At 50.4% G+C, this 27196-nt stretch overlaps 1 protein-coding gene across 1 annotated transcript in view; it reads left to right on the top strand.

Annotated features, from left to right (window-relative positions):
• The window catches only part of AHNAK (AHNAK nucleoprotein), a 37264-nt gene extending 12429 nt beyond the window's left edge, over positions 1-24835 (top strand). Inside the window, exons 2-5 of the mRNA XM_074274306.1 lie at positions 3296-3411; positions 4118-4274; positions 4418-4605; positions 6800-24835. Of these exons, the coding sequence (XP_074130407.1) occupies positions 4118-4274; positions 4418-4605; positions 6800-23941 (17487 nt within the window). The 5' untranslated portion in view covers positions 3296-3411 and the 3' untranslated portion in view covers positions 23942-24835. The remainder of the gene's footprint in view (positions 1-3295; positions 3412-4117; positions 4275-4417; positions 4606-6799) is intronic.
• Positions 24836-27196: the final 2361 nt, after the last annotated feature.

Here is a 27196-nt window from a genome sequence, read left to right as displayed (position 1 = left end):
CCTTCCTTCCTTCCTTCCTTCCTTCCTTCCTTCCTTCCTTCCTTCCTTCCTTCCTTCCTTCCTTCCTTCCTTCCTTCCTTCCTTCCTTCCTTCCTTCCTTCCTTCCTTCCTTCCTTCCTTCCTTCCTTCCTTCTTTCATTCTTTCTTTCTTTCTTTCCTTCTTTCCTGTATTTGGGCAGGTTCCCTCAGTCACCTGGTGGGAACAGTCAGCTCACCTTCTACCTGTCGATCACCTGGGCTGTTTTTAAAAGGTGTCGTGTGTGTGTGTGTGTGTGTGTGTGTGTGTGTGTGTGTGTGTGTGTGTGTGTAGGCTTTCTTTTCTCCATTTCTCCCTCTCGGGGATTCCCCTTGCGATGCTGTTCAGGAATCAGGATTCTGAGATGCTGGGATTGGATTCAGCTCCCAGGCCTCTTCCTTATGAGGGGATGGGCCTCCATGACCTCTCAGGGCCTTTAATCATGATCAGCTGGATGGGGCGCTTGGCGTCTTACCGGAGTGCTGCCCCATTGGACAAAGGCCCTCACAGTGGCTCTGTGATGGAGGCTGGCCAGTGGAGGAAGTCTGGTAGAGTGGAAGTGACTTTCTTAGAGTCCCCACCGCTAAGTCAGAAGACTTTCTGAGGAGTCTAAGAGCTCACAATTTGAATCCAGATTTTCTCTTTTAAATTTGCATTTTTTGTTTTTACATCATCAGCATTTCTGATTATAGCTACCCCCTTTCCCAGAAAACTATTTCCTGTAAAAAAGAAATAAAAAAGATTAAAATAAATCACCCACTGAAAAATTCCCACATTATACACAGTCTCCCCATCCATAATCTCTCACTTCTTTAAAGAGTCAGAAAATGCCGGCTGACAATGCTCTTTCCACACATGCTGCTATAGCTGCCATCTGCCAGTTGCCCGGGATGAGGTATATTGGAGATGTAAGGGGGAAAGGCAGTATTTTTTCCTCAAGGAGCCATGACTTACAATGATGGGAGCTTCAACTTACCTCGATACCCATTTTTCTCTTGATTAATGGTTAGAGGAAATAAATCCTGGCTCTGCTACTTAATTGCACCTGTGTGCTTCTTTGTGAAGTGAGGGAGTCAGGCTAGTTGGTCCTAACAGCTCCAAAGCCAGGATCCGGTTTTTGAGTCCATCCCTTTCACCCTACAGATGGGGAAGTTGAGGCACGTGACTTTCAGAAAGTCACAGAATGATAAGGTGGCGAATCTGGGACTTGAACCGAAGTTTTCTGACATCCCTTGGGGCTCTGGATCCTGCCCATCTATCACTGAGGCATTCCGTCAACCCACAGTTTATCTTGCCTCTGGTTTGATGGAGGCTTTGTCTGTCATCACAGTAGGGATGGGGGTGGGGGTGGAGACCACTGGCTCATTGCCCAATGCGGGGAGCCTGCTGGGATCTGCCTCAGTGCATCTGAGTCAGACGTTGCTGTTTGTCTCTGTCTGTGGCCCCTGAGGAATTCAGGCCAACTATGGGTCATTCCTAGTCCCAAGAGCGCTGGTTAGACTGGGACCCTTCTGGGTCTTGGTGGTCGGTGCTCCTAGTGCTCAAAGCAGCCTCTGTTTAGAGCTGGAAGGTCACTGAGCTTGGCTTCCTCATTCAGCAGAAAAGAAAACTGAGCCCCAGGATTAAGGGATATAAGGGGAGAGCTAGGAAGGCTCTTAGACGAGGGAGCCAAGGTGGAGGCCGGTTAAATGGTGTGCCCGATGGCACTAGCCCATCAGCAAGTGTTGGCAGGAGAATCCCCACCTGGGTCTTACTGACACCGAGTCCAATGTTTTATCCCGTCCAACCTAGATTGAACCTCTGGGTTGTCATTTTTGGAAATAATATTTTATTTCCCCCCTAATTACGTGCCAAGAGAGTTTTCAGCCTTCATTAATTTTTGTATAAAATGTTGAATTCCACCTTTTTCTCCCTCCTATCCCCCTTCCCCAAGATGGCAAACAATCGGATATGGGTTAGACGTGTACGTTCATGTTAACTATATTTCCCTATTAGTCACATTGGGAAAGAACAAAAGGGAAAAGCCGTGAAAAACAAGAAAGAAAAACCAAATTTGGAAACAGTATGCTCTGCTCTGTATTCAGCCTCCATAGTTCTTTTTCTGGATATGGATGGCAATTTCCCTCGTGAGTCTTTTGGAATTGTCTTGGGTGGGACTTCTGAATGATGAGCCAGAGCCTGAGGAGAGGAGGACAGAGCCGATATTGTCTGCAATCCAATAAGGATCTCCCGTAGTGTTGATAGGGTCTGTCCCCGATCAGCCTTGAACTGAGAGGTGATCCTGGATCTGTACTGGTTTGGGGAAGGCAGGACCCATGTAGCTCTTTGGGCTGGGCTGGCCAAGCCTGATATTTCTGGTTCTTTCGACCTAGAGTCAAATATAAACGGCTCTCCTCAGTACTTAAAAGAAGCCTGGGCCTGGCCCTGGTCCTCTTTGCTAGCATTATCATTATTATACATGACCCTTCTCTATAAACTATGATCTCGTCACGCTGGCCTTCTCTCTGTCCCTCACACAAGACACTCCATCTCCCATGCCCATGCCCGATGCCGTCTTTGGCCTTTCCCAGAATGCTCTCCCTTCCCACCGACTCTTAGAATTCTTGATTCCTTCAGTTTTCTGCTCAAGTACCACCTTTCATCTAAGGGCTTTCCTGATTCCCCCTCATTGTTGATGCCTTCTCTCCAAATTACCTTATATTAATTACATATATGTTTATTTATATTCATATACATATATATACACATACACAAATGTTTATATTAAATATATACTATGTTATCCATAATATATGAATATACTTTCTACACCATGCTATATGTTATGTAAAATATAATTATATATGATATATTTTTATACATTATATTTACCTATGTACATGCTCGTTTCCCTTCTTTCCTCTCGAAATAGAAACTCTTTGAAGACATTTTTGTTTTCCTATCTCCGGTATCTAGCGTACTTTCTGGTATGGGCTAGGTGCCTAATAAAAGCTTTATGATTGGCTGATTGGAGACATCTTGTTGAAGAAGAGTCCAGAAAATAATAATAATTTCCATTTCTGTAGCATTATAATTTTGGGGGAAAAAGCAAAAGAAAACAAAGAAAGCCTTTGCTTGCAACTACCCTGTAGTATAGGCATTATACCTATTTCACAGATAGGGAAATTGAGCTCTGAGAGGGCTGGTGACACCTAATAAATGTCTGAGAGAAGGCGTGGTTCAAACCTAGATCTCTTGACTTTTATCCACAAATGTTAACCTCGTCAATTTTTCTTACAGGCTAAGGAGGTGGGAAGGAGATTCCCGAAGAGTGAGAGGAAGAAGAGAAAGTGCAAAAGCAGAAGGAGGGGCGGGTTCCTGGCAAGGCTTTCGCTCCCAAATAAATTCTGTAAAAGGTTGGTAAGCTAGATGGTTGGGAAAAAACTGGAGAGGGCTGGTGGTGCATGCTGACTTGGCATTGTGGAGTATGGGGTCTTGGACAGAAAGAGAAGCTCGTTGTCCTAGAGGCACACAGGTTACATGTGTCCTTATGGGCCTCAGTTTCCTCATCTGTAAAATGATTGGGTTGGACTAGATGGTCTCTGAAGTTCCATAGGGATAGGGATGGCCATCAGCCCTGCAATTCCCTTGCTTTAGGGAACTCCAAGAGACAATTCTTTCTCCCAATGCAGGTCAGTCACTGCCTTTTCAATTTTTGGTCTTAGTTGTCTAGTACATTTAGAAGTCAAATGATTTGTCCAGAGTCAAACAACCAGTAGGTATCAGAAGGTCAGAATTTGAACCCAGACCTTTCTAGAGTTTGAGGTCAGCTCTCTATCCATTATGCCATACTTCTTCCAGTTCTAAATTTTGAGATCCTAATATCATATGAGAATTGTCACATCTCCTGGTGTGGAGGGAGGGTTCCTGAATCAGGAGAACAGAAGCTCCCTGAGGGTGGGAACACGTTTATTTTTGTCTTTGTATTCCCAGCACCCTACACAGTGCCTTTCACACAGTAGGTGCTTAATAAATGCTTATTGAAGGGAACTTGAACTCTTATCCAGGAAAGCCATTTAATCTTTGTTGTAATCACCCTGTCTAACCTCATTGATGTTGTAGATGGAGAAGGAAGAAGAGCCCACAAGGGAGCTGCTCTTGCCCAACTGGCAGGGCAGCGGTTCCCATGGCCTAACCATTGAGCAGACAGATGATGGCGTCTTTGTGCAGCAAGTCGTGCAGAATTCCCCTGCGGCACGCACTGGCGTGGTCAAGGAGGGTAAGGGATGGCTGCTCCTGGGGAGGGGATGGAGCAGGATGAGATGTGGGGGTGGGTGGGTAAGCAGGAAAGAGGGAGAGAAGATCTCTAACTCCCCCAGCCCCAGCAGTTCTTGGCCACATTTCTTGTACCTTCTGCTTCAGGGGACCAGATTGTGGGGGCCACCATCTACTTTGACAATCTGCAGTCGGGTGAGGTGACACAGCTTCTGAATACCATGGGGCACCACACGGTGGGCCTGAAGCTGCACCGCAAGGGAGACCGCTCCCCAGAGCCCGGTCAGACCTGGTCCCACGACAGCGCCTTCGGACGGTGTTCTGAGGTAGTGCTGGTGAGTATGCGTCTACACCCTGCACTCTGAGCTCCCTGGGGGCCAAGGCCCTGCTCCTCTGTCTCCATCTCTCTCTCCTCGTTCTCTTGGACTTCTCCTCTGCTTGGGCCCTTCCATTCTCATGGAATCACTTGGCTGGCCTGTCCTAATCTCAAAGGGTGCCCCCAAAGCTGCAACTCTTATGCCCTTTAATCAATCAACAAGTCGACCAATCAACATTTTTCTTTTGTATCTCCATTATTTTATTTTTTCTAATTAAAATTTTTTTTAAAAGTTCTATCCCCTTCTCCCTTTCCATTCCCACCCTTCCTAAGAATGTAAGCAATCAGATTTAGGTTACACATGGATAGTTATATAAGACGTTTCCTTATTAGTCATTTTGTGGAAGAAGACTTTAAAAAAAAAAAAGTTGCCCAAGAAAGTGGGAAAATGGCATGTTTCCGTCTGGATTCAATGGATACTCGGCTTCATTAGTCCCGTGGGATTGTCTCGGATCATGTATTGTGGAGAAGAGCTAAGTCCTTCACAATTCTTCCTCGTCTAGTTTTGCTGTTGCTGTGTACAATGTTCTGGTTCTGTTCACCTCACTTTGTATCGGTTCATATAAGTCTTTCCAGGTTTTTCTGAAAGCAGCCTGCTGGTCATTTTTAAAGCATAATATTCCATCATGGACACACAACTTGTTTAGTCATTCCCCAACTGATGGGTATCCCTTTGATTTTCATTTATTAGCCACCACAAAAAGAGCTGCTCTCCACATTTTCAATGGACGTTTCTTTCTTTCTTTCTTTTAAAAATAGCTTTTTATTTTCAAAACACACACACAGATTATTTTTAACATTTACCCTTGCAAAACCTTGTGTTCCAAATGTTTCTCCCTCCCTTCTCTCCACCCCCTTCCCTAGACAGCAAATGATATTTATAGACATATCCAAAACTCATAGGCTTCAGGAGCGACTCATAACCTTGCTGGCTTAAAACCTCATGCTTCTGTTGATCAGTCATTAAGGAAGGTCAGCCATTTAGTTACAGAGTCCAGATTGGCCTTGGGAGTAATGTCTGCTATTCCATAGACGGGCTGTCATTCGGGAAGTTGTGGTTTTCTCCACGTGGGGCCCAGCCCCCACACAGAGCTTGGGTTTCTCATCTTGGGGGGGCTTCAAGAGTTACTTAGGCCGAGAGGTTCCCTGTGGCCCAAGCTGGTTGAGCTCACCTGGGTTAATCAGTTGGTCAGGTGCAAGGGATAATGTTGTAAAAAATTACCCATGCATATGTACTGTCAAAAAATGTTATAATTATAAAATAAAATTAAAATTAAAAAAAATAAAATTAAAAAAAAAAAGAAAAAAAAAGAAAATATGACTTACATTAAAAAAAAAATCAGTTGGTCAGTTAGGAAGCATTAATTCAATTTTCCAGGCAGTCGGGTTACAAAGAAAGGCTTCCCTCCAAATAAAAATCCAAACCCCAATGCTTCCCAAACTCCCTGAACAACAACAAAATCCTGACAGCATAGGATGCGTGTTTGAGGCCTTTCCAGCATGGACGTGCTGGAGCTTGGGCCTGTGGGGCACAACCTTTGGGAAACCAGGGCTGTCTCCCAGCCAGCCTCAGGCCATTGGGGACAGGCAGTTCACATTCGGAGAGCTAGGAAACGAGCAGCCAGCCAGTCCCTCAACAATGTATGGGTACTTTTGCACTGCCTTTGAGAACTGAATATTTAGCTATAAAATGAAAAACCTGACTTGTCCCCTAACTAAACAAATCTCTCATGGCACTTGGCTGCCATTTTCCTCCAGTTCTCATTTAGTTCCCTAAAATGTCTCAGATCCTGGCAGTATTTGGTTACTTGACTAGAATTTCCTCATTTTTTCCCCAATTGGTGGTGGGTATTTGTCAGATTACATAAGATATGAGATTTCTTTTCTCTCAGATACCATCTTTCCCCAACCACCTCTTCTCCTTTGATTTTTTACCAATTTGTCCCCAACTCTCCATGTTAAGGTCTCCCCTGGGCTCCCAGTTTTCTCCACCAGTACCCTCCGCCCCAGCCTCCCCACGGGGCTCTGAGGGGCCCCCCGGGGCACCTGCTTCTGGAAGTCAGAAAACCAGATTGTTGCTGGCCTCTGGTTGGGTCTGTGGCGTTCTCAGGCAGGCTCAGCTGCAATCTTTGCTGTGGTGTCTCTTTCTGCAGAGCGGGGATGATGAGGAATACCAGCGGATCTACACCACGAAAATCAAGCCGCGGCTGAAGTCGGAGGACGGGCTGGAAGGTGTCGAGCTTGGGGAGACCCAGAGCCGCACCATCACAGTGACCAGAAAGGTCACGGCCTACACGGTGGATGTGACGGGGCGAGAGGGGGCCAGGGAGATCGACATCAACAGCCCTGAATTCAAGATCAAGATTCCACGGCACGAGCTGACAGAGCTCTCCAAGGTGGACGTGGAAACCGCCCACGGGAAGACGGTCATTCGATTGCCACAAAGCCCCGGGGCCACCGTTCAGACCACAGGCTACAGCGTTGACGTTAGGGCAACTGGGCCGGAGCTCCAAGGGCTGGGGGCGGCTGGTGCCGGCCATTCCAAGGTCCAGGTCACCACGCCTGGGATCCAAGTGGAAGGCTTGGCGGCCGGCAGTGTCGGCAAGGGCCTGAAGGTGGAAGGAAAGCCAGAAGTCTCTGTTCATACCAAAGGCTCTGCTTCTGTTGACTTGGGAAGCAAAGGAGGAGCCGGCGGGACTGTCGAATTCCAGCGCCCATCCATAGATAACATCACCATTCCCACCATGAAGCTACCCAAGTTTGGCTTCTCGGGAGCGGGGCCTGAGGTCCAGGGCCCAGAGGGAGGCCTGGGTGTTTGCTCCCCAGGCATCTCTGTGGGGCCCGGGGGCGATGGCTCAGGTCTGGCAGTGAGTGGGAATATCCAGGGGCCGAAGCTGGAAGTCACGGCTCCGTCTGTCCATGTCGAGGGAGTCGAAGGAAAGCTGAAGGGTCCCACGATCACGACCCCGACCTTGGGGGGTGACTTTGGTCCCAAAGGCGCCAAGCTTCCAGGGGCTGGAGGCTTGGACATCTCAGCATCCAAGGGGCAGATCAGCGTCAAAGGCCCTGCTGTGGAACTTGGAGCTCCGGAAATCGACCCTCATGGGGGAGGTGGAAAACTGAAAATGCCCCAGATGAAAGTCCCCAAGTTTTCGGTGTCTGGTTCCAAAGGAGAAGGAGCAGCTGTGGATGTAAAACTGCCTGAGGGAGAAGTGAACCTGCCCACTGTCACTGGGAACGTCAGCCTGCCGGAGGTGGCCATCAGCGGGCCAGAAGGCAAAATCAAAGACCCCAAAGTCAAGACCCCAGAGATGATTATTCAGAAACCTAAAATCTCCATGCAGGATGTAGACCTAAGCCTCAGGTCCCCCAAATTGAAAGGGGATATAAAGGTTTCAGGTCCAGGAATACAAGGGGATGTAAAAGGTCCTCAGATAGCTGTGAAAGAACCCACAGTGGACATTAAGACACCCGGCCTGGAGGCATCCCTGACCGGGCCCAAGGTTGGCATCCCGTCTGGGAAAACGGGGGCCTGCAAAATCAGTATGACTGATGTTGATTTGAACGTAGGTGCTCCCAAGATAAAGGGTCAGGTGGACCTCCCGAAGTTTGAAGGGCAAGTCAAAGGCCCTGAGATGGACATCAAAGGCCCCAAAGTGGATGTGGCTGCTCCAGATGTAGACGTCCATGGACCCGAGTGGCACCTGAAGATGCCCAAGATGAAGATGCCCAAGTTTAGCGTGCCAGGGATCAAGGGGGAAGGGCCAGAGGTCAAGGGAGACATCAGTGTTTCAGGGCCCAGTATTGACATTGCAGCCCCACAGGTGAACCTTGAAGGCCCAGAAGGAAAACTGAAAGGGCCTGGCATCAAGGCGCCAGAGGTGAACATCAAAACCCCGAAGATCTCCATGCCTGATGTCGATCTGCATCTGAAAGGTGCAAAGGTGAAGGGAGAATATGATGTCACGGTTCCAAAGCTGGAAGGGGATCTGAAAGGCCCCAAAGTGGACGTCAGTGCCCCAGATGTGGAGCTCCACGGGCCCGAGTGGAACCTCAAGATGCCCAAAATGAAGATGCCCAAGTTCAGCATGCCGGGGCTCAAGGGGGAGGGCCCAGAGGTGGACGTGAGCCTGCCCAAAGCAGACATCGACATCTCAGGCCCCAAGGTGGACATTGAAGGTCCAGATGTGAATGTGGAGGTCCCCGAAGGGAAAGTCAAGGGTCCCAAGTTTAAGATGCCTGAGATGAACATCAAGGCTCCAAAGATTTCCATGCCAGACTTCCATTTGAAGGGCCCCAAGGTGAAGGGAGAATATGATGTGACCCCTCCCAAAGTAGAAGGTGAAGTCAAAGTTCCAGATGTGGAACTAAAAGGGGCCAAAGTGGACGTCAGTGCCCCAGATGTGGAGCTCCACGGGCCCGAGTGGAACCTCAAGATGCCCAAGGTGAAGATGCCCAAGTTCAGCATGCCGGGGTTCAAAGGGGAGGGCCCGGAGGTCGATGTGAGCCTGCCCAAAGCAGATGTTGACGTTTCTGGGCCCAAGGTGGACATTGATGTTCCAGATGTGAATATCGAAGGGCCAGAAGGGAAATTCAAAGGTCCTAAATTTAAGATGCCTGAGATGAACATCAAGGCCCCAAAGATTTCTATGCCAGATATGGACTTGCATTTGAAAGGACCCAAAGTGAAGGGAGAATATGATGTCACAGTTCCAAAGCTGGAAGGGGACCTGAAAGGCCCCAAAGTGGACATCAGCGCCCCAGATGTGGATGTCCATGGGCCCGAATGGAACCTGAAGATGCCCAAGGTGAAGATGCCCAAGTTCAGCATGCCGGGGTTCAAGGGAGAGGGCCCGGAGGTGGACGTGAGCCTGCCCAAAGCAGATGTTGACATTTCTGGGCCCAAGGTAGACATTGATGTTCCAGATGTGGACATTGAAGGGCCAGATGCCAAACTGAAGGGCCCCAAGTTCAAGATGCCTGACATGCACTTCAAGGCCCCCAAGATCTCCATGCCAGATGTTGATCTGAATCTCAAAGGCCCCAAATTGAAGGGGGATGTGGATGTGTCTGTGCCCAAGATTGAAGGTGATGTGAAGGTTCCTGATGTGGACATTAAGGGCCCCAAGGTGGATGTCAGTGCTCCAGATGTGGACATCCATGGGCCCGAGTGGAACTTGAAGATGCCCAAGATGAAGATGCCCAAGTTCAGCATGCCAGGGTTCAAGGGGGAGGGCCCGGAGGTGGATGTGAGCCTGCCCAAAGCAGATGTTGACATCTCAGGCCCCAAGGTGGACATTGATGTTCCAAATGTGGACATTGAGGGCCCAGAAGGGAAACTGAAGGGCCCCAAGTTCAAGATGCCCGACATGCACTTCAAGGCCCCCAAGATCTCCATGCCAGATGTGGACCTGCATTTGAGAGGTCCCAAAGTGAAGGGAGACATGGATGTTGATGTGTCTGTGCCCAAGATTGAAGGTGATGTGAAGGTTCCCGATGTGGACATTAAGGGCCCCAAGGTGGATGTCAGCGCCCCAGATGTGGATGTCCACGGGCCTGAGTGGAACTTGAAGATGCCCAAGATGAAGATGCCCAAGTTCAGCATGCCGGGGTTCAAGGGGGAGGGCCCGGAGGTGGACGTGAGCCTGCCCAAAGCAGACATTGACATCTCAGGCCCCAAGGTGGACATTGATGTTCCAAATGTGGACATTGAGGGCCCAGAAGGGAAACTGAAGGGCCCCAAGTTCAAGATGCCTGACATGCACTTCAAGGCCCCCAAAATCTCTATGCCAGATGTGGACCTGAATCTCAAAGGCCCCAAACTCAAAGGGGATGTGGATGTGTCTGTACCCAAGATAGAAGGTGATGTGAAAGTTCCTGATGTGAACATCAAGGGCCCCAAAGTGGACGTAAGTGCTCCAGATGTGGATGTCCACGGGCCCGAGTGGAATCTCAAGATGCCCAAGATGAAGATGCCCAAGTTCAGCATGCCGGGGTTCAAGGGGGAGGGTCCAGAGGTGGACGTGAGCCTGCCCAAAGCAGATGTTGACATTTCTGGGCCTAAGGTGGATATTAATGCTCCAAGTGTGAACATCGAAGGCCCAGATGCAAAATTCAAAAGTCCCAAATTCAAGCTGCCCGAGATGAACATAAAGCCTCAGAAGATCTCCATGCCAGATGTCGGCTTGCATTTGAAAGGTCCCAAGGTAAAGGGAGACTATGATGTCACAGTTCCAAAGATAGAAGGCGACTTGGAGGTGCCAGATGTGGAATTAAAAGGCCCCAAAGTAGACGTCAGTGCCCCAGATGTGGACATCCACGGGCCAGACTGGCATTTGAAAATGCCCAAGGTGAAGATGCCCAAGTTCAGCATGCCGGGGTTCAAGGGAGAGGGCCCGGAGGTGGACGTGAGCCTGCCCAAAGGAGATGTCAGTATCTCAGGCCCCAAGGTGGACATTGAGGCTCCAGATGTGAGTGTAGAAGGTCCAGAGGGAAAGATCAAAGGCTCCAAATTCAAGATGCCCAGCATGAACATCCAGACACATAAAATCTCCATGCCTGATGTTGGACTCAATTTGAAATCCCCTAAATTAAAGGGTGACCTGGATGTTTCTCTCCCCAAAGTAGAAGGAGACCTGACAGCTCCCAAAGTTGACTTAAAAGCTCCCAAGGTGGATGTGGACATTGGGGATGTTGATCTCGAAGGCCCAGAAGGAAAGATCAAAGGCCCCAAGTTCAAGATGCCCGACATGCACTTCAAGGCCCCTAAGATCTCCATGCCAGATGTGGACCTGCATTTGAAAGGCCCCAAATTGAAGGGGGATGTGGATGTGTCTGTGCCCAAAATCGAAGGTGATGTGAAGGCTCCTGATGTGGACATTAAGGGGCCCAAGTTGGACATAAGCGCTCCAGATGTAGATGTCCACGGGCCCGAGTGGAACCTCAAGATGCCCAAAGTGAAGATGCCCAAGTTCAGCATGCCAGGGTTCAAGGGAGAGGGTCCAGATGTGGACGTGAGCCTGCCCAAAGCAGATGTTGACATTTCTGGGCCCAAGGTGGACATTGAAGGTCCAGATGTGGACATTGAGGGCCCAGAAGGGAAACTGAAGGGCCCCAAGTTCAAGATGCCCAAACTGAACATCAAAGCTCCGAAAATATCCATGCCTGACGTGGACCTGAATTTAAAAGCCCCTAAATTGAAGGGGGAGATGGATGTGTCTGCTCCCGACCTGGAAGGAGATTTGAAAGGTCCTCAAGTTAATATCAGAGGTTCCAATGTGGACATCGAGGGGCCCGATGTGGACTTGGAGTGCCCGGATGCCAAACTGAAGGGCCCCAAGTTTAAGATGCCTGACATGCACTTCAAAGCCCCCAAAATCTCCATGCCAGATGTGGACTTACATTTGAAAGGCCCCAAATTGAAGGGGGATGTCGATATGTCTGTGCCCAAGTTGGAGGGAGATCTCAAGGGCCCCAAGGTGGATGTTGAGGTACCTGATGTGGACCTGGAGTGCCCGGATGCCAAACTGAAGGGCCCCAAGTTCAAGATGCCCGACATGCACTTCAAGGCCCCCAAGATCTCCATGCCAGATGTTGACCTGCATTTGAGAAGTCCCAAAGTGAAGGGAGACATGGATGTTGATGTGTCTGTGCCCAAGTTAGAAGGTGATGTGAAGGTTCCTGATGTGGACATTAAGGGGCCCAAGTTGGACATCAATGCCCCAGATGTGGATGTCCAAGGGCTCGAGTGGAACTTGAAGATGCCCAAGATGAAGATGCCCAAGTTCAGCATGCCAGGGTTCAAGGGAGAGGGTCCAGATGTGGACGTGAGCCTGCCCAAAGCAGATGTTGATATTTCTGGGCCCAAGGTGGACATTAAAGCACCAGATGTGAACATTGAAGGGCCAGAAGGGAAGCTGAAGGGCCCCAAGTTCAAGATGCCTGACATGCACTTCAAGGCCCCTAAGATCTCCATGCCAGATGTGGACCTGCATTTGAAAGGCCCCAAATTGAAGGGGGATGTTGATGTGTCTGTGCCCAAGTTGGAGGGAGATCTCAAGGGCCCCAAGGTGGATGTTGAGGTACCCGATGTGGACCTGGAGTGCCCGGATGCCAAACTGAAGGGCCCCAAGTTCAAGATGCCCGACATGCACTTCAAGGCCCCCAAGATCTCCATGCCAGATGTGGACTTACATTTGAGAGGTCCCAAAGTGAAGGGAGACATGGATGTTGATGTGTCTGTGCCAAAGTTAGAAGGTGATGTGAAGGTTCCTGATGTGGACATTAAGGGGCCCAAGTTGGATGTCAGTGCCCCAGATGTGGATGTCCACGGGCCCGAGTGGAACTTGAAGATGCCCAAGATGAAGATGCCCAAGTTCAGCATGCCGGGGTTCAAGGGGGAGGGTCCAGATGTGGACGTGAGCCTGCCCAAAGCAGACATTGACATCTCAGGCCCCAAGGTGGACATTGATGTTCCAGAAGTGGACTTAGAATGCCCAGATGCCAAACTGAAGGGCCCCAAGTTCAAGATGCCCGACATGCACTTCAAGGCCCCCAAGATCTCCATGCCAGATGTGGACCTGCATTTGAAAGGCCCCAAATTGAAGGGGGATGTTGATGTGTCTGTGCCCAAGTTGGAGGGAGATCTCAAGGGCCCCAAGGTGGATGTTGAGGTACCCGATGTGGACCTGGAGTGCCCGGATGCCAAACTGAAGGGCCCCAAGTTCAAGATGCCAGACATGCACTTCAAGGCCCCTAAGATCTCCATGCCAGATGTAGATTTCAACTTGAAGGGCCCTAAGATCAAAGGGGATGTGGATGTCTCTGCTCCCAAAATAGAAGGCCCAGAATTGAATGTTAAAGGACCCAAATTGGATGTTGATATGCCAGAGGTGAATGTTGAAGGACCTGAAGGCAAATGGAAAAGTCCAAAATTTAAGATGCCCGACATGCACTTCAAGGCCCCCAAGATCTCCATGCCAGATGTGGACTTACATTTGAAAGGCCCCAAAATGAAGGGAGATATGGATGTGGATGTGTCTGTGCCTAAGATAGAAGGAGAGGTGAAGGTTCCAGATGTTGACATCAAGGGCCCCAAAGTGGATGTCAGTGCTCCAGATGTGGACGTCCATGGGCCAGACTGGAACCTCAAAATGCCCAAGATGAAGATGCCCAAGTTCAGTATGCCGGGATTCAAGGGGGAGGGTCCAGATGTGGATGTGAACCTCCCCAAAGCAGACATCGACATCTCAGGCCCCAAGGTGGACATTGATGTTCCTGATGTGAATCTAGAGGGCCCCGAGGGGAAGATCAAGGGCCCCAAGTTCAAGATGCCCGAGATGAACATCAAGGCCCCCAAGATCTCCATGCCCGATTTTGACTTGCATCTGAAAGGCCCCAAAGTGAAGGGAGATGTGGATGTGTCTGTGCCCAAGATAGAAGGTGAAGTGAAAGTTCCAGATGTGGACATCAAAGGCCCCAAGGTGGATGTCAGTGCCCCAGATGTGGACGTCCATGGGCCCGAGTGGAACCTGAAAATGCCAAAGATGAAGATGCCCAAGTTCAGCATGCCGGGGTTCAAGGGAGAGGGCCCAGAGGTGGATGTGAACCTCCCCAAAGCAGACATTGACATCTCAGGCCCCAAGGTGGGCATCGATGTTCCAGATGTGGACTTAGAGTGCCCAGATGCCAAACTGAAGGGCCCCAAATTCAAGATGCCCGACATGCACTTCAAGGCCCCAAAGGTTTCCATGCCAGACATTGATTTACACTTGAAAGCTCCTAAGTTAAAGGGAGATGTTGATGTGTCTCTTCCAAAGGTGGAAGGAAATTTGAAAGGACCAGAGTTTGATATCAAAGGCCCTAAATTGGATGTAGAAGCTCCTGATGTGGACATCCATGGTCCAGAAGGGAAATTGAAGATGCCTAAATTAAAGATGCCCAAGTTCAGCATGCCGGGGTTCAAAGGGGAGGGCCCAGAGATGGACGTGAACCTGCCCAAAGCAGACATCGACATCTCAGGCCCCAAGGTGGACATTGATGTTCCAGATGTGAGCCTTGAGGGCCCTGATGGGAAGATCAAGGGCCCCAAGTTTAAAATGCCCGAGATGCACATCAAAGCTCCAAAGCTTTCTATGCCCGACGTGGACCTGAATCTTAAGGGCCCCAAACTGAAAGGCGATGTGGAAATCTCTGGGCCAAAGCTGGAAGGAGATCTGAAAGGCCCTGAGCTTGACATCAAGGGCCCCAAAGTGGACATCAATGCCCCAGATGTGGACGTCCATGGGCCAGATTGGAACCTGAAAATGCCCAAGGTGAAGATGCCCAAGTTCAGCATGCCGGGATTCAAGGGGGAGGGCCCGGAGGTGGATGTGAACCTGCCCAAAGCAGACATCGACATCTCAGGCCCCAAGGTGGACATCGAGGCCCCTGATGTGAATATCGAAGGGCCAGAAGGGAAGTGGAAAAGTCCCAAGTTTAAGATGCCTGACCTACATTTTAAAACTCCAAAGATCTCAATGCCAGATATTGACCTGAATCTGAAGGGTCCCAAAGTAAAAGGAGATGTAGACGTTTCAATCCCTAAGTTGGAAGGGGACATCAAAGGCCCCGAACTTGACATCAAGGGCCCCAAAGTGGATGTCAGCGCCCCAGATGTGGACGTCCATGGGCCAGACTGGAACCTGAAGATGCCCAAGATGAAGATGCCCAAGTTCAGCATGCCGGGATTCAAGGGGGAGGGCCCGGAGGTGGACGTGAACCTGCCCAAAGCAGACATCGACATCTCAGGCCCCAAGGTGGACATTGATGTTCCTGATGTGAATCTAGAGGGCCCCGAGGGGAAGATCAAAGGCCCCAAGTTCAAGATGCCCGAGATGAACATCAAGGCCCCCAAGATCTCCATGCCCGATTTTGACTTGCATCTGAAAGGCCCCAAAGTGAAGGGAGATGTGGATGTTTCCCTGCCCAAAGTGGAAGGTGACCTGAAGGGCCCTGAGATAGATATCAAAGGCCCCAAGGTGGACATCAGTGCCCCAGATGTGGACGTCCATGGGCCAGACTGGAACCTGAAAATGCCCAAGGTGAAGATGCCCAAGTTCAGCATGCCGGGGTTCAAAGGGGAGGGCCCAGAGGTGGACGTGAACCTGCCCAAAGCAGACGTTGACATCTCAGGCCCCAAAGTGGACATTGAAGCCCCTGACCTAAGTATCGAAGGTCCTGAAGGGAAACTTAAGGGCCCCAAGTTCAAGATGCCCGAGATGAACATCAAGGCCCCCAAGATCTCCATGCCCGATTTTGACTTGCATCTGAAAGGCCCCAAAGTGAAGGGAGATGTGGATGTGTCTGTGCCCAAGATAGAAGGTGAAGTGAAAGTTCCAGATGTGGACATCAAAGGGCCCAAGGTGGACATCGAGGCCCCAGATGTGGACGTCCATGGCCCAGAGTGGAATCTGAAGATGCCCAAGATGAAGATGCCCAAGTTCAGCATGCCGGGATTCAAGGGGGAGGGCCCGGAGGTGGACGTGAGCCTGCCCAAAGCAGACGTCGACATCTCTGGACCCAAATTGGACATTGAGGCCCCTGACATTAGCATCGAGGGTCCAGATGCAAAAGTGAAAGGCCCCAAATTTAAGATGCCTGAGATGAATATTAAGGCTCCTAAGATCTCAATGCCAGACTTGGATCTCAATCTGAAGGGTCCAAAAATAAAAGGTGATGTCGATGTGACCCTTCCAAAAATGGAGGGTGACTTGAAAGGGCCATCTCTAGACCTCAAAGGCCCCAAGATGGACATCGATGCCCCCAGTATTGACATCCATGGCAAAAGTCCCAAACTCAAAATGCCCGACATGCATGTCAACATGCCCAAGATTTCCATGCCAGAGATTGATCTGAATTTGAAAGGCTCCAAAATCAAAGGAGATGTTGATGTTTCTGTCCCCAAATTAGAAGGTGACATCAAAGGTCCCAAACTAGATATAAAGAGCCCAGAGCTTGACATTGCAGCTCCTAAAGTCAACATTGAGGGCAAGTCTAAGAAATCCCGTTTCAAGCTTCCCAAGTTTCACTTCTCAGGCCCCAAAGTTCAAACCCCAGAGGTGGACGCCAAACTCAAAAAGCCCGATGTCGACATTACAGGCCCCAAGATGGATATAAATGCCCCTGATGTGGAGGTGCAGGGCAAGGCAAAAGGCCCGAAGTTCAAAATGCCCTTTCTGAGCATTTCCTCACCCAAGGTCTCTATGCCCGACGTAGAATTAAACCTGAAAAGCCCCAAAGTGAAGGGAGACCTGGATGTTGCAGGCCCAACCTTGGAAGGTGATCTGAAAGGTCCTAAAATAGATCTCAAGACACCAGATGTTCATCTTGAAGCTCCTGATGTGGACGTCCATGGGCCAGACTTTAATGTGAAGATGCCCAAGATGAAGATGCCCAAGTTTAGCATGCCGGGATTCAAGGGGGAGGGCCCGGAGGTGGACGTGAACCTGCCCAAAGCAGACATCGACATCTCAGGCCCCAAGGTGGACATTGATGTTCCTGATGTGAATCTAGAGGGCCCCGAGGGGAAGATCAAGGGCCCCAAGTTCAAGATGCCCGAGATGAACATCAAGGCCCCCAAGATCTCCATGCCCGATTTTGACTTGCATCTGAAAGGCCCCAAAGTGAAGGGAGATGTGGATGTTTCCCTGCCCAAAGTGGAAGGTGACCTGAAGGGCCCTGAGATAGATATCAAAGGCCCCAAAGTGGACATCGATGTTCCAGATGTGGACATTGAGGGCCCAGAAGGGAAACTGAAGGGCCCCAAGTTCAAAATGCCTGACATGCACATCAAGGCCCCCAAGATCTCCATGCCCGATATTGATCTGAACCTGAAGGGGCCAAAGCTGAAGGGAGATGTGGATGTGTCCCTTCCCAAGGTGGAAGGGGACCTGAAAGGCCCCGAGCTCGACATCAAGGGCCCCAAAGTGGACGTCAGTGCCCCAGATGTGGACGTCCATGGGCCAGATTGGAATCTGAAAATGCCCAAGGTAAAGATGCCCAAGTTCAGCATGCCGGGGTTCAAGGGGGAGGGCCCGGAGGTGGACGTGAGCCTGCCCAAAGCAGACATCGACATCTCAGGCCCCAAGGTGGACATCGAGGCCCCTGACCTAAGTATCGAAGGTCCTGAAGGGAAACTTAAGGGCCCCAAGTTCAAGATGCCTGAGATGAACATCAAGGCCCCCAAGATCTCCATGCCCGATTTTGACTTGCATCTGAAAGGCCCCAAAGTGAAGGGAGATGTGGATGTGTCTGTGCCCAAGATAGAAGGTGAAGTGAAAGTTCCAGATGTGGACATCAAAGGCCCCAAAGTGGACATCGAGGCCCCAGATGTGGACGTCCATGGCCCAGAGTGGAATCTGAAGATGCCTAAGATGAAGCTGCCCAAATTCAGTATGCCGGGATTCAAGGGGGAGGGCCCGGAGGTCAATGTAAATCTGCCTAAAGCTGATATTGACGTTTCTGGACCTAACGTGGACATTGAGACCCCTAACTTGGAAATTGAAGGTCCAGATGGGAAAATAAAAGGGCCCAAGTTTAAAATGCCTGACATGCACATCAAGGCCCCCAAGATCTCTATGCCTGACATTGACTTGAACCTGAAGGGCCCCAAGATGAAGGGAGACATTGATGTGTCTCTTCCCAAAGTAGAAGGTGATCTGAAAGGGCCTCAAGTGGATATCAAAGGCCCCAAATTGGACATAGATACACCTGACCTTGACATTCACGGCCCAGAAGGAAAGCTGAAGGGCCCCAAATTCAAAATGCCTGACCTGCATCTCAAGGCCCCCAAGATCTCTATGCCAGATGTGGACCTGAACCTGAAGGGCCCCAAGCTCCAGGGGGATGTGGATGTGTCCCTTCCCAAGGTAGAGGGGGATCTGAAAGGCCCCGATCTTGACATCAAGGGCCCCAAAGTGGACATCAGTGCCCCAGATGTGGACGTCCATGGGCCAGATTGGAACCTGAAAATGCCCAAGGTGAAGATGCCCAAGTTCAGCATGCCGGGATTCAAGGGGGAGGGCCCGGAGGTGGACGTGAGCCTGCCCAAAGCAGACATCGACATCTCAGGCCCCAAGGTGGACATTGATGTTCCTGATGTGAATCTAGAGGGCCCCGAGGGGAAGATCAAGGGCCCCAAGTTCAAGATGCCCGAGATGAACATCAAGGCCCCCAAGATCTCCATGCCCGATTTTGACTTGCATCTGAAAGGCCCCAAAGTGAAGGGAGATGTGGATGTTTCCCTGCCCAAAGTGGAAGGTGACCTAAAGGGCCCTGAGATAGATATCAAAGGCCCCAAAGTGGACATCAGCGCCCCAGATGTGGACGTCCATGGGCCAGACTGGAACCTGAAAATGCCCAAGGTGAAGATGCCCAAGTTCAGCATGCCAGGATTCAAGGGGGAGGGTCCAGAGGTGGACGTGAGCCTGCCCAAAGCAGACGTTGACATCTCAGGCCCCAAGGTGGACATCGATGTTCCAGATGTGGACATTGAGGGCCCAGAAGGGAAGCTGAAGGGCCCCAAGTTCAAGATGCCTGACATGCACTTCAAGGCCCCCAAGATCTCCATGCCCAATATTGATCTGAATCTGAAGGGGCCAAAGCTAAAGGGAGATGTGGATGTGTCCCTTCCCAAGGTGGAAGGGGACCTGAAAGGCCCCGAGCTTGACATCAAGGGCCCCAAAGTGGACATTGATGTTCCAGATGTGGACATTGAGGGCCCAGAAGGGAAGCTGAAGGGCCCCAAGTTCAAGATGCCCGACATGCACATCAAGGCCCCCAAGATCTCCATGCCTGACTTTGACTTGAACCTGAAAGGCCCCAAACTGAAGGGAGATGTGGATGTTTCTCTTCCCAAGATGGAAGGAGATCTCAAAGGGCCCGGAGTGGATATTAAAGGTCCTGAGCTGGGCATTGAGGGTCCTGAAGGGAAACTGAAAGGTCCTAAATTCCACATGCCTGATGTGCATTTCAAGACCCCCCAGATTTCCATGAGTGAAATTGACTTGAACCTGAAGGGCCCCAAGATGAAGGGAGACATTGATGTGTCTCTTCCCAAAATGGAAGGTGATCTGAAAGGGCCTCAAGTGGATATCAAAGGCCCCAAATTGGACATAGATACACCTGACCTTGACATTCACGGCCCAGAAGGAAAGCTGAAGGGCCCCAAATTCAAAATGCCTGACCTGCATCTCAAGGCCCCCAAGATCTCTATGCCAGATGTGGACCTGAACCTGAAGGGCCCCAAGCTCCAGGGGGATGTGGATGTGTCCCTTCCCAAGGTAGAGGGGGATCTGAAAGGCCCCGATCTTGACATCAAGGGCCCCAAAGTGGACATCAGTGCCCCAGATGTGGACGTCCATGGGCCAGATTGGAACCTGAAAATGCCCAAGGTGAAGATGCCCAAGTTCAGTATGCCGGGATTCAAGGGGGAAGGTCCAGATGTGGATGTGAGCCTGCCCAAAGCAGACATCGACATCTCAGGCCCCAAGGTGGACATTGATGTTCCTGATGTGAATCTAGAGGGCCCCGAGGGGAAGATCAAGGGCCCCAAGTTCAAGATGCCCGAGATGAACATCAAGGCCCCCAAGATCTCCATGCCCGATTTTGACTTGCATCTGAAAGGCCCCAAAGTGAAGGGAGATGTGGATGTTTCCCTGCCCAAAGTGGAAGGTGACCTGAAGGGCCCTGAGATAGATATCAAAGGCCCCAAAGTGGACATCGATGTTCCAGATGTGGACATTGAGGGCCCAGAAGGGAAACTGAAAGGCCCCAAGTTCAAAATGCCCGACATGCACATCAAGGCCCCCAAGATCTCCATGCCCGATATTGATCTGAACCTGAAGGGGCCAAAGCTGAAGGGAGATGTGGATGTGTCCCTTCCCAAGGTGGAAGGGGACCTGAAAGGCCCCGAGCTCGACATCAAGGGCCCCAAAGTGGACGTCAGCGCCCCAGATGTGGACGTCCATGGGCCAGATTGGAATCTGAAAATGCCCAAGGTAAAGATGCCCAAGTTCAGCATGCCGGGGTTCAAGGGGGAGGGCCCGGAGGTGGACGTGAGCCTGCCCAAAGCAGACATCGACATCTCAGGCCCCAAGGTGGACATCGAGGCCCCTGACCTAAGTATCGAAGGTCCCGAAGGGAAACTTAAGGGCCCCAAGTTCAAGATGCCTGAGATGAACATCAAGGCCCCCAAGATCTCCATGCCTGATATTGACTTGAATTTGAAAGGCCCCAAAGTGAAGGGAGATTTTGATGTGTCCATCCCTAAGGTTGAAGGTAATCTGAAGGGTCCTGAAGTTGGCTTCCAGGGTCCCAGTTTGGATCTCCATGGCCCGGATGCCAAATTAAGTGGCCCAAACTTGAACATGCCATCACTGGACATTTCTGGGCCCAAAGTATCTGCTCCCGATGTGGACTTACATCTCAAGTCCCCCAAGTTTGGCATTTCTGGTCCCAAGATAGAAGGTGGTGAATTGGACCTGAAGGGCCCCCAGGTGGATTTGCAAGCACCCAGTTTGGATATCGAGGGCCCAGACCTGAACATCGAGGGGCCGGATGTGAAAATTCCAAAATTTAAGAAACCTAAATTTGGCTTTGGGGCTAAAAGCCCAAAGGCTGACATCAAATCCCCTTCATTAGACGTCAACGTTCCAGAAGCAGGGCTGAATGTCGAAACTCCAGATGTCAGCGTCAGCGGAAAGGGCAAGAAAATGAAGTTTAAAATGCCCAAGATCCATATGAGCGGCCCTAAAATCAAGGCCAAAAAACAGGGATTTGATCTGAACGCCCCCGAGGGTGAAATTGATGCCAGTCTCAAAACTCCAGACTTGGATGTCAATGTGGCAGCCCCGGATGCTTCTCTGAAAGTCGATGTGAAATCTCCCAAAACCAAGAAGCCGATGTTTGGGAAAATGTACTTCCCCGACGTGGAATTTGATATCAAATCTCCCAAATTCAAAGCAGAGGCCCCCCTTCCCAGCCCCAAACTGGAAGGGGAAATCAGCGGGAGCCTCCCCAGTGCCAGCCTGGAAGGGCCTGACGTCCATCTGAAGGCACCGAAGTTCAAGGGGCCAGGCGGGAGTGTCGATTTCTCGGGGCCAAAGCTAGAGGGAGACCTGAAACTGCCCGGTGTTCAAGCCAACCTGGACGCCTCTGACATCAACATCGAAGTCCCCGGTGCTAAAATCAAAGCCCCCTCTTTTGGCATCTCATCTCCTCAAGTGTCTGTCCCTGATGTAAATGTCAACTTGAAAGGACCAAAGATAAAGGGTGATGTCCCCAAAGTGGAACTGGAAGGACCAGATATTGATCTGAAAGGTCCAGATGCAAAAATCCAGTTCCCTAAGTTTTCCTTGCCCAAGATCGGAGTCCCCGGAGTGAAGGTGGAGGGCGGAGGAGCTGATTTTCACGGCCAGCTTCCCTCTCTCGAAGGAGGTGTGAGCGCCCCTAACCTCAAGCTTGAGGGGCCGGATGTGACTCTGAAGGGAGGCCTGCCGTCAGTGAACCTCTCTGGGCCGGACCTTGACTTAAACTTGAAAGGACCAAAGCTGAAGGGCGATCTGGATGTTTCCGGGGGTGTCGGGGTTCCCAAGCTGAGTGTGGACACCCAGGGCCTTGACCTCAAAGGAGCTGGCGGGAAATTGAAGATGGAAGGCGGAGGCAAATTTTCGACGGAGGGAGGAGTGAAAGTACCCGGCGTCAACCTCAATTTAGATGCTCCAAAAATGAATGTCAGTGTGCCGGATGTGAGTCTGAAGGGAGACTTGGATGTGGCCGGTGACATCAAGGGTCCCAGAGTGTCGGTGGATGCCCCAGCTGTCGGTTTGGAGGCACCTGGAGGGGCTATTAAACTCCCCCAGATGAAGCTGCCCCATTTTGGCATCTCCTCCCCGGGGGCTCATTTGGACCTTAACGCCACAGGGCCAGAGCTGAAGGGCTCTGGGGTGGATGTGCACCTCAGAGGTGTGGACCTGAAAGGGCCCCAAATCTCGTCCGATGTGGATTTTAACTTGGAAGGACCAAAAATAAAAGGGGGCTTTGGGGCCAGCGGGGACATCAAGGGTCCTGCCGTGGGAGGGAGCCTTGGGGGCATCAACGTCAAAGGCTTGGAAGGAGGTATCCAGTTGCCCAGATGTGAAGGCGAGCTGCCAGATGTGAATGTCAAACTCCCGACGGGGAAGCTCTCGGCTTCTGGCGTCGGCCTCCACGGAGCGGCTCCTGATGTGAGCGTCCAGGGTCCCGCGTTCAAGCTCTCGTCGCCTGAGATCTCGGCGCCAGACTTGGGGGGCGTTGGTTTGAAGGGACCGAAAATCCAAGGCGGTGTGGATGTCTCCGGAGGTGTCCGGGCTCCAGATTTCAGCGTGGGGGGCGGGCACGTGAACATCAAAGGTGTGGGTGGAGAATGGAAAGGAGCCCAGGTCTCTTCTGCTCTCGAGCTGGATGTGCCCAAGCTGGCTGGGGGGATCCATGTTTCAGGACCAAAGGTAGAAGGAGGTGTTCAGGGAGGCCAGGTGGGACTTCAGGGGGTTCACTTGGAAGGTGGCTCTGGAAGAGTGACATTCCCCAAGATGAAGATCCCCAAGTTTACCTCCTCAGAACGGGAGCTAGTGGGCAGAGAAGTCGGGGTGGATGTGAACTTCCCTCGAATGGAAGGCAGTATCCAGGCTGGAGCCGGGGAAGGGGAATGGGACGAGGCAGACATTAAACTCAAGAAGTCCAAAATCAAGATGCCCAAATTTACCTTTTCCAAAGCCAAAGGCAAGGGGAGCGCCACAAGTTCCCCCGAGGTGTCCATCTCCGGCTCCAAGGGAGACCTCAAGAGCTCTAAGGCCAGCTTGGGCTCCCTGGATGGGGAGGTCGAGGCAGAGGCATCCTCCCCAAAAGGCAAATTCTCCTTTTTTAAGAGCAAAAAACCCCGCCACCGGTCAAGCTCCTTCAGTGATGAGAGAGAGCACTCTGCCCCGGTCACTCCTACGGGCACGCTCGAATTTGGAAGCGGGGAAGTGTCCATCGAGGGTGGGAAAGTCAAAGGAAAGCATGGCAAGCTGAAGTTCGGCACCTTTGGTGGGCTGGGGTCAAAGAGTAAAGGTCATTATGAGGTCACCGGGAGCGATGAGGAGACCGGAAAGCTCCAGGGAAGCGGGGTGTCCCTGGCCTCCAAGAAGTCCAGGCTGTCTTCGTCATCGAGTAATGACAGCGGGTCGAAGGTGGGCACACAGCTGCCAGAGATGGAGCTGACAGTTTCTAAAAAGTGAGAAGAGAAGCCCTTTGTATGTGTTCACGTGTATATATATATAAATATATATTGACGGTAGATAGGCTTCTGTGTGTTTGTATATAAACTTCCAAACATTGATTCGAGGTCAAAATCAGCAATAAAAACGGAGGTCTGGCCGATGCGGGGCCGATGCGGGGGTCGGGGCGGAGAGTCGGGGCTGCGCTGATAACAACCGGACTGGGTGGATCGCTGCGGCTGGCCTTTCTGCCAAATAAGCCTTCTTTGCCTTCCTAAGTTCAGTTTGCTCATTCAATGCTGAGAGCATCTGTTTACTAAGCAAGCCTTGTGTTTATTATTTTCATTTTTACAGAATCTTTTCAGTGTTGGGGTCGTAGAAATCTGACGTCCATTTGATGCCTTTTTTGGGGGGTAGGCTTTTATTTGCAAGGGATGGGAGGGGGTGGGAGTAGGGGGTGGGAGAGGGTGGGGCAAGACTTCTATTTTGGCCTCCAAGGATGGATAATATTCCAAAATTGTCCTATCTAGCAGACATACACCAGGATGGCGGAGAGAAGTTTTTCCCAGGAAAATTGGTTTTCTGTTTTGGTTTTTTTGGTGGGGAGGTGGTGATGGTGCCTTTGAGCACATCAGTTCTCCCCCCGGGCTGGTAGTTCTGACCAGTTTTGGGTGCTCCTGGTGAGAGGGGGCTAGACTGCTTCTCGGTTATTAGTGACTGACCCACTTGTCTGGGGTTTACATACTTTGTACTATATGAGATGTTTTTACCAGCGACTGCCACTTTTCAGATATTTGTCATGGATGCTTTTTAACCAATGTTACCTGATTAAGAATCCAGCACTTTAATGCCAAATTAATTCCGAATGTAAGAAAATTCATGCTGTAAAATGCAAATAAAGCCGCTAACAAGTAATCTGGATGCCCTGTGTCTCTGGATTCCATCCCGAGGTGGAGGGAGGGGAAGCCACAAAAACTCCAAGATGGGAACAGCCCAGCTCCTCACCCCCAGCCTGGCTCTCCCGGTAGCCTGGCCCTGCCCCTGTTTGTGCTCAAAGCCCCCACTTTCTGGAGCAAAGCAGCCACCGAGTCATGGAGCTTGGGAATCCGTTTGCCTCCTTGTGTTCTAGTCACCCGCAGACGTGGCCATGTGGGCACCTTGAGGTCAAGGCTTCTGCCGGACCCCAGGGAAGGTGAGGTGTGGAACGCTCCCTCTAATTCCCAACACTCAGCCAGTCTCTGCTTTCAGGGGCAGCCTGAGGGAATGCCTCAGAAAATAAAGCTGCTTGTTCTTAGAGCTGGAAGTCATTCAGAAGTCATTCAGACCCTACTTATTCCCCAAGAGTAGGAAACAGCTGAGCTGGGCCAAGCCACTTGTCTAAAGTCTCATGTTGGTACAATCCAGATTGTTAAGGTCTCATGTTCCAACTGAGTTGGTGATGGTCAGGGCCATGGACCAATCAGAGGGAGAGTTTGGGGCGTTTCCAAAAAGGGGCATCCATGGAAGCCTCGATGTCAGAACTCAGGGAGGGTTTTGGCAACTGGAATGAAATGTGCCCCTGGATCATCTTTTTGTAACCGGTTGAGTGAGGGATGGACTGAGGGGAGACCACAGGTCATTTGCCCTTGCGACATCTCTAGCCCTCCACTAGGGAGACTGGCAGTGGCCAGAGGAGTGTATCCAAGCTGAGCTCTTCTTACAAACTAAATGCTGAGCTTGGTTGTTTCCCCTGATAGAGTACAAGGCCAGTTTGTGTTCTACCGGCTCACGGGCTTTAGAGCTAGAACTTGGACTGTCCGAACTTAATGGCTGGCCGGCTCCATCACTTCATTGTAGGGGTGGGGAAACTGAGGGGCCATTAAACCGGGCGGAATCTTACATTGCATATCATGGAAGATCAGAGCTGGAAGGGATTTTAGAACATAAAATGTCAGAGGTGGGAGGGACTTTAGAACATGGAATATTAGAACTGGGAGGGACCTTAGAACATGGAATATTAGAACTGGGAGGGACTTTAGAACATGGAGTATTAGAATTGGGAGGGACTTTAGAACATGGAATATTAGAACTGGGAGGGACTTTAGAACATGGAATATTAGAACTGGGAGGGACTTTAGAACATGGAATATTAGAACTGGGAGGGACTTTAGAACATGGAGTATTAGAATTGGGAGGGACTTTAGAACATGGAATATTAGAACTGGGAGGGACTTTAGAACATGGAATATTAGAACTGGGAGGGACTTTAGAATATTGAATGTCAGACCTGGGAGAGACCTTCCAGACTGATCAATACCCTTAGTGGAAGCTGAGGGGACGCAGAGGGCTGTTCTGGGCCTAGTGACCCTTTGTACTTGTGGTCAGAAGATGAGAACATGAAGCAGTTCTAGATGGGTGAGGATGGATGGATGCAGGCTAAAAGCCAAGGGGATGAACAGGAAGAAGGACAGGCTGCCCAGGCCAAGTGGCTTTGGGATTCCCGGATTCCTCCAAGTGGGAGTGGCTCTGAAGCTTATCACACCCCAGTCATTGATAGATGCTTTCACTCACTTGTGGGCCAAAACTCACAGTGTTCTCACTGTCACTTATAGGAGAACAGCTCCTATAAGACCAGCGTGGATTTAAATCTGACTCCAGATCATCTGTTTTAGTTCTCCCATTTTAAAGCAGGGTACACTGAGGCCCAGAAAAGCATCCTTGGATGATCATTTAGAACTGAAAGGGACTTTACAAGCCAGCCTGAGGATGAAACCGAGGATCAGAAGGAAGTACTTGGCCCAAAGTCACATAGCTAGGAAACCACAGAGCAGGGACTGGATCCCAGGTCCTCCACTTTATTCACTGGATCCTTCCATCCTTCCATCCAGTCCATATATCCATATATATATATATATATATATATTATTTTTTTTTTTTCCTATAGAATCAAGAACCACTTCTTCTCTGATGCTGACACTAGAAGTAATGACAATGACGATCGTTACTTCCGTTTCTATCGTGTTTTATACTCTTTGGATTTGAGAATTTCCTTCTATAAACTCAGTGACCATCAATAAATGTAAACATCTTAAAAATGAGGTCCTTCCCAAGCTTCAGACTCCAGCCTGGTTACAATTTGTTTTTAAAGTATGCATATTGACTTTATTTAAAAACAATTCAAATTATTTTATAGTTGATGCTTAAAAAAAATCAGCGTCATTTCCCAAGATCCATCCCACTTCCTCCTCCCCTCTCTCCTGTAACAGAAGCTGGACAAGCCAAACAAAGTGACCCATT

This window comes from Sminthopsis crassicaudata, chromosome 6 (assembly GCF_048593235.1).
Source record: "Sminthopsis crassicaudata isolate SCR6 chromosome 6, ASM4859323v1, whole genome shotgun sequence".
Classification (NCBI taxonomy): Eukaryota; Metazoa; Chordata; class Mammalia; order Dasyuromorphia; family Dasyuridae; genus Sminthopsis; species Sminthopsis crassicaudata.
The sequence above is the reverse complement of the archived record's forward strand: the minus strand, read 5'-3'. Positions and strand labels throughout refer to the sequence as shown.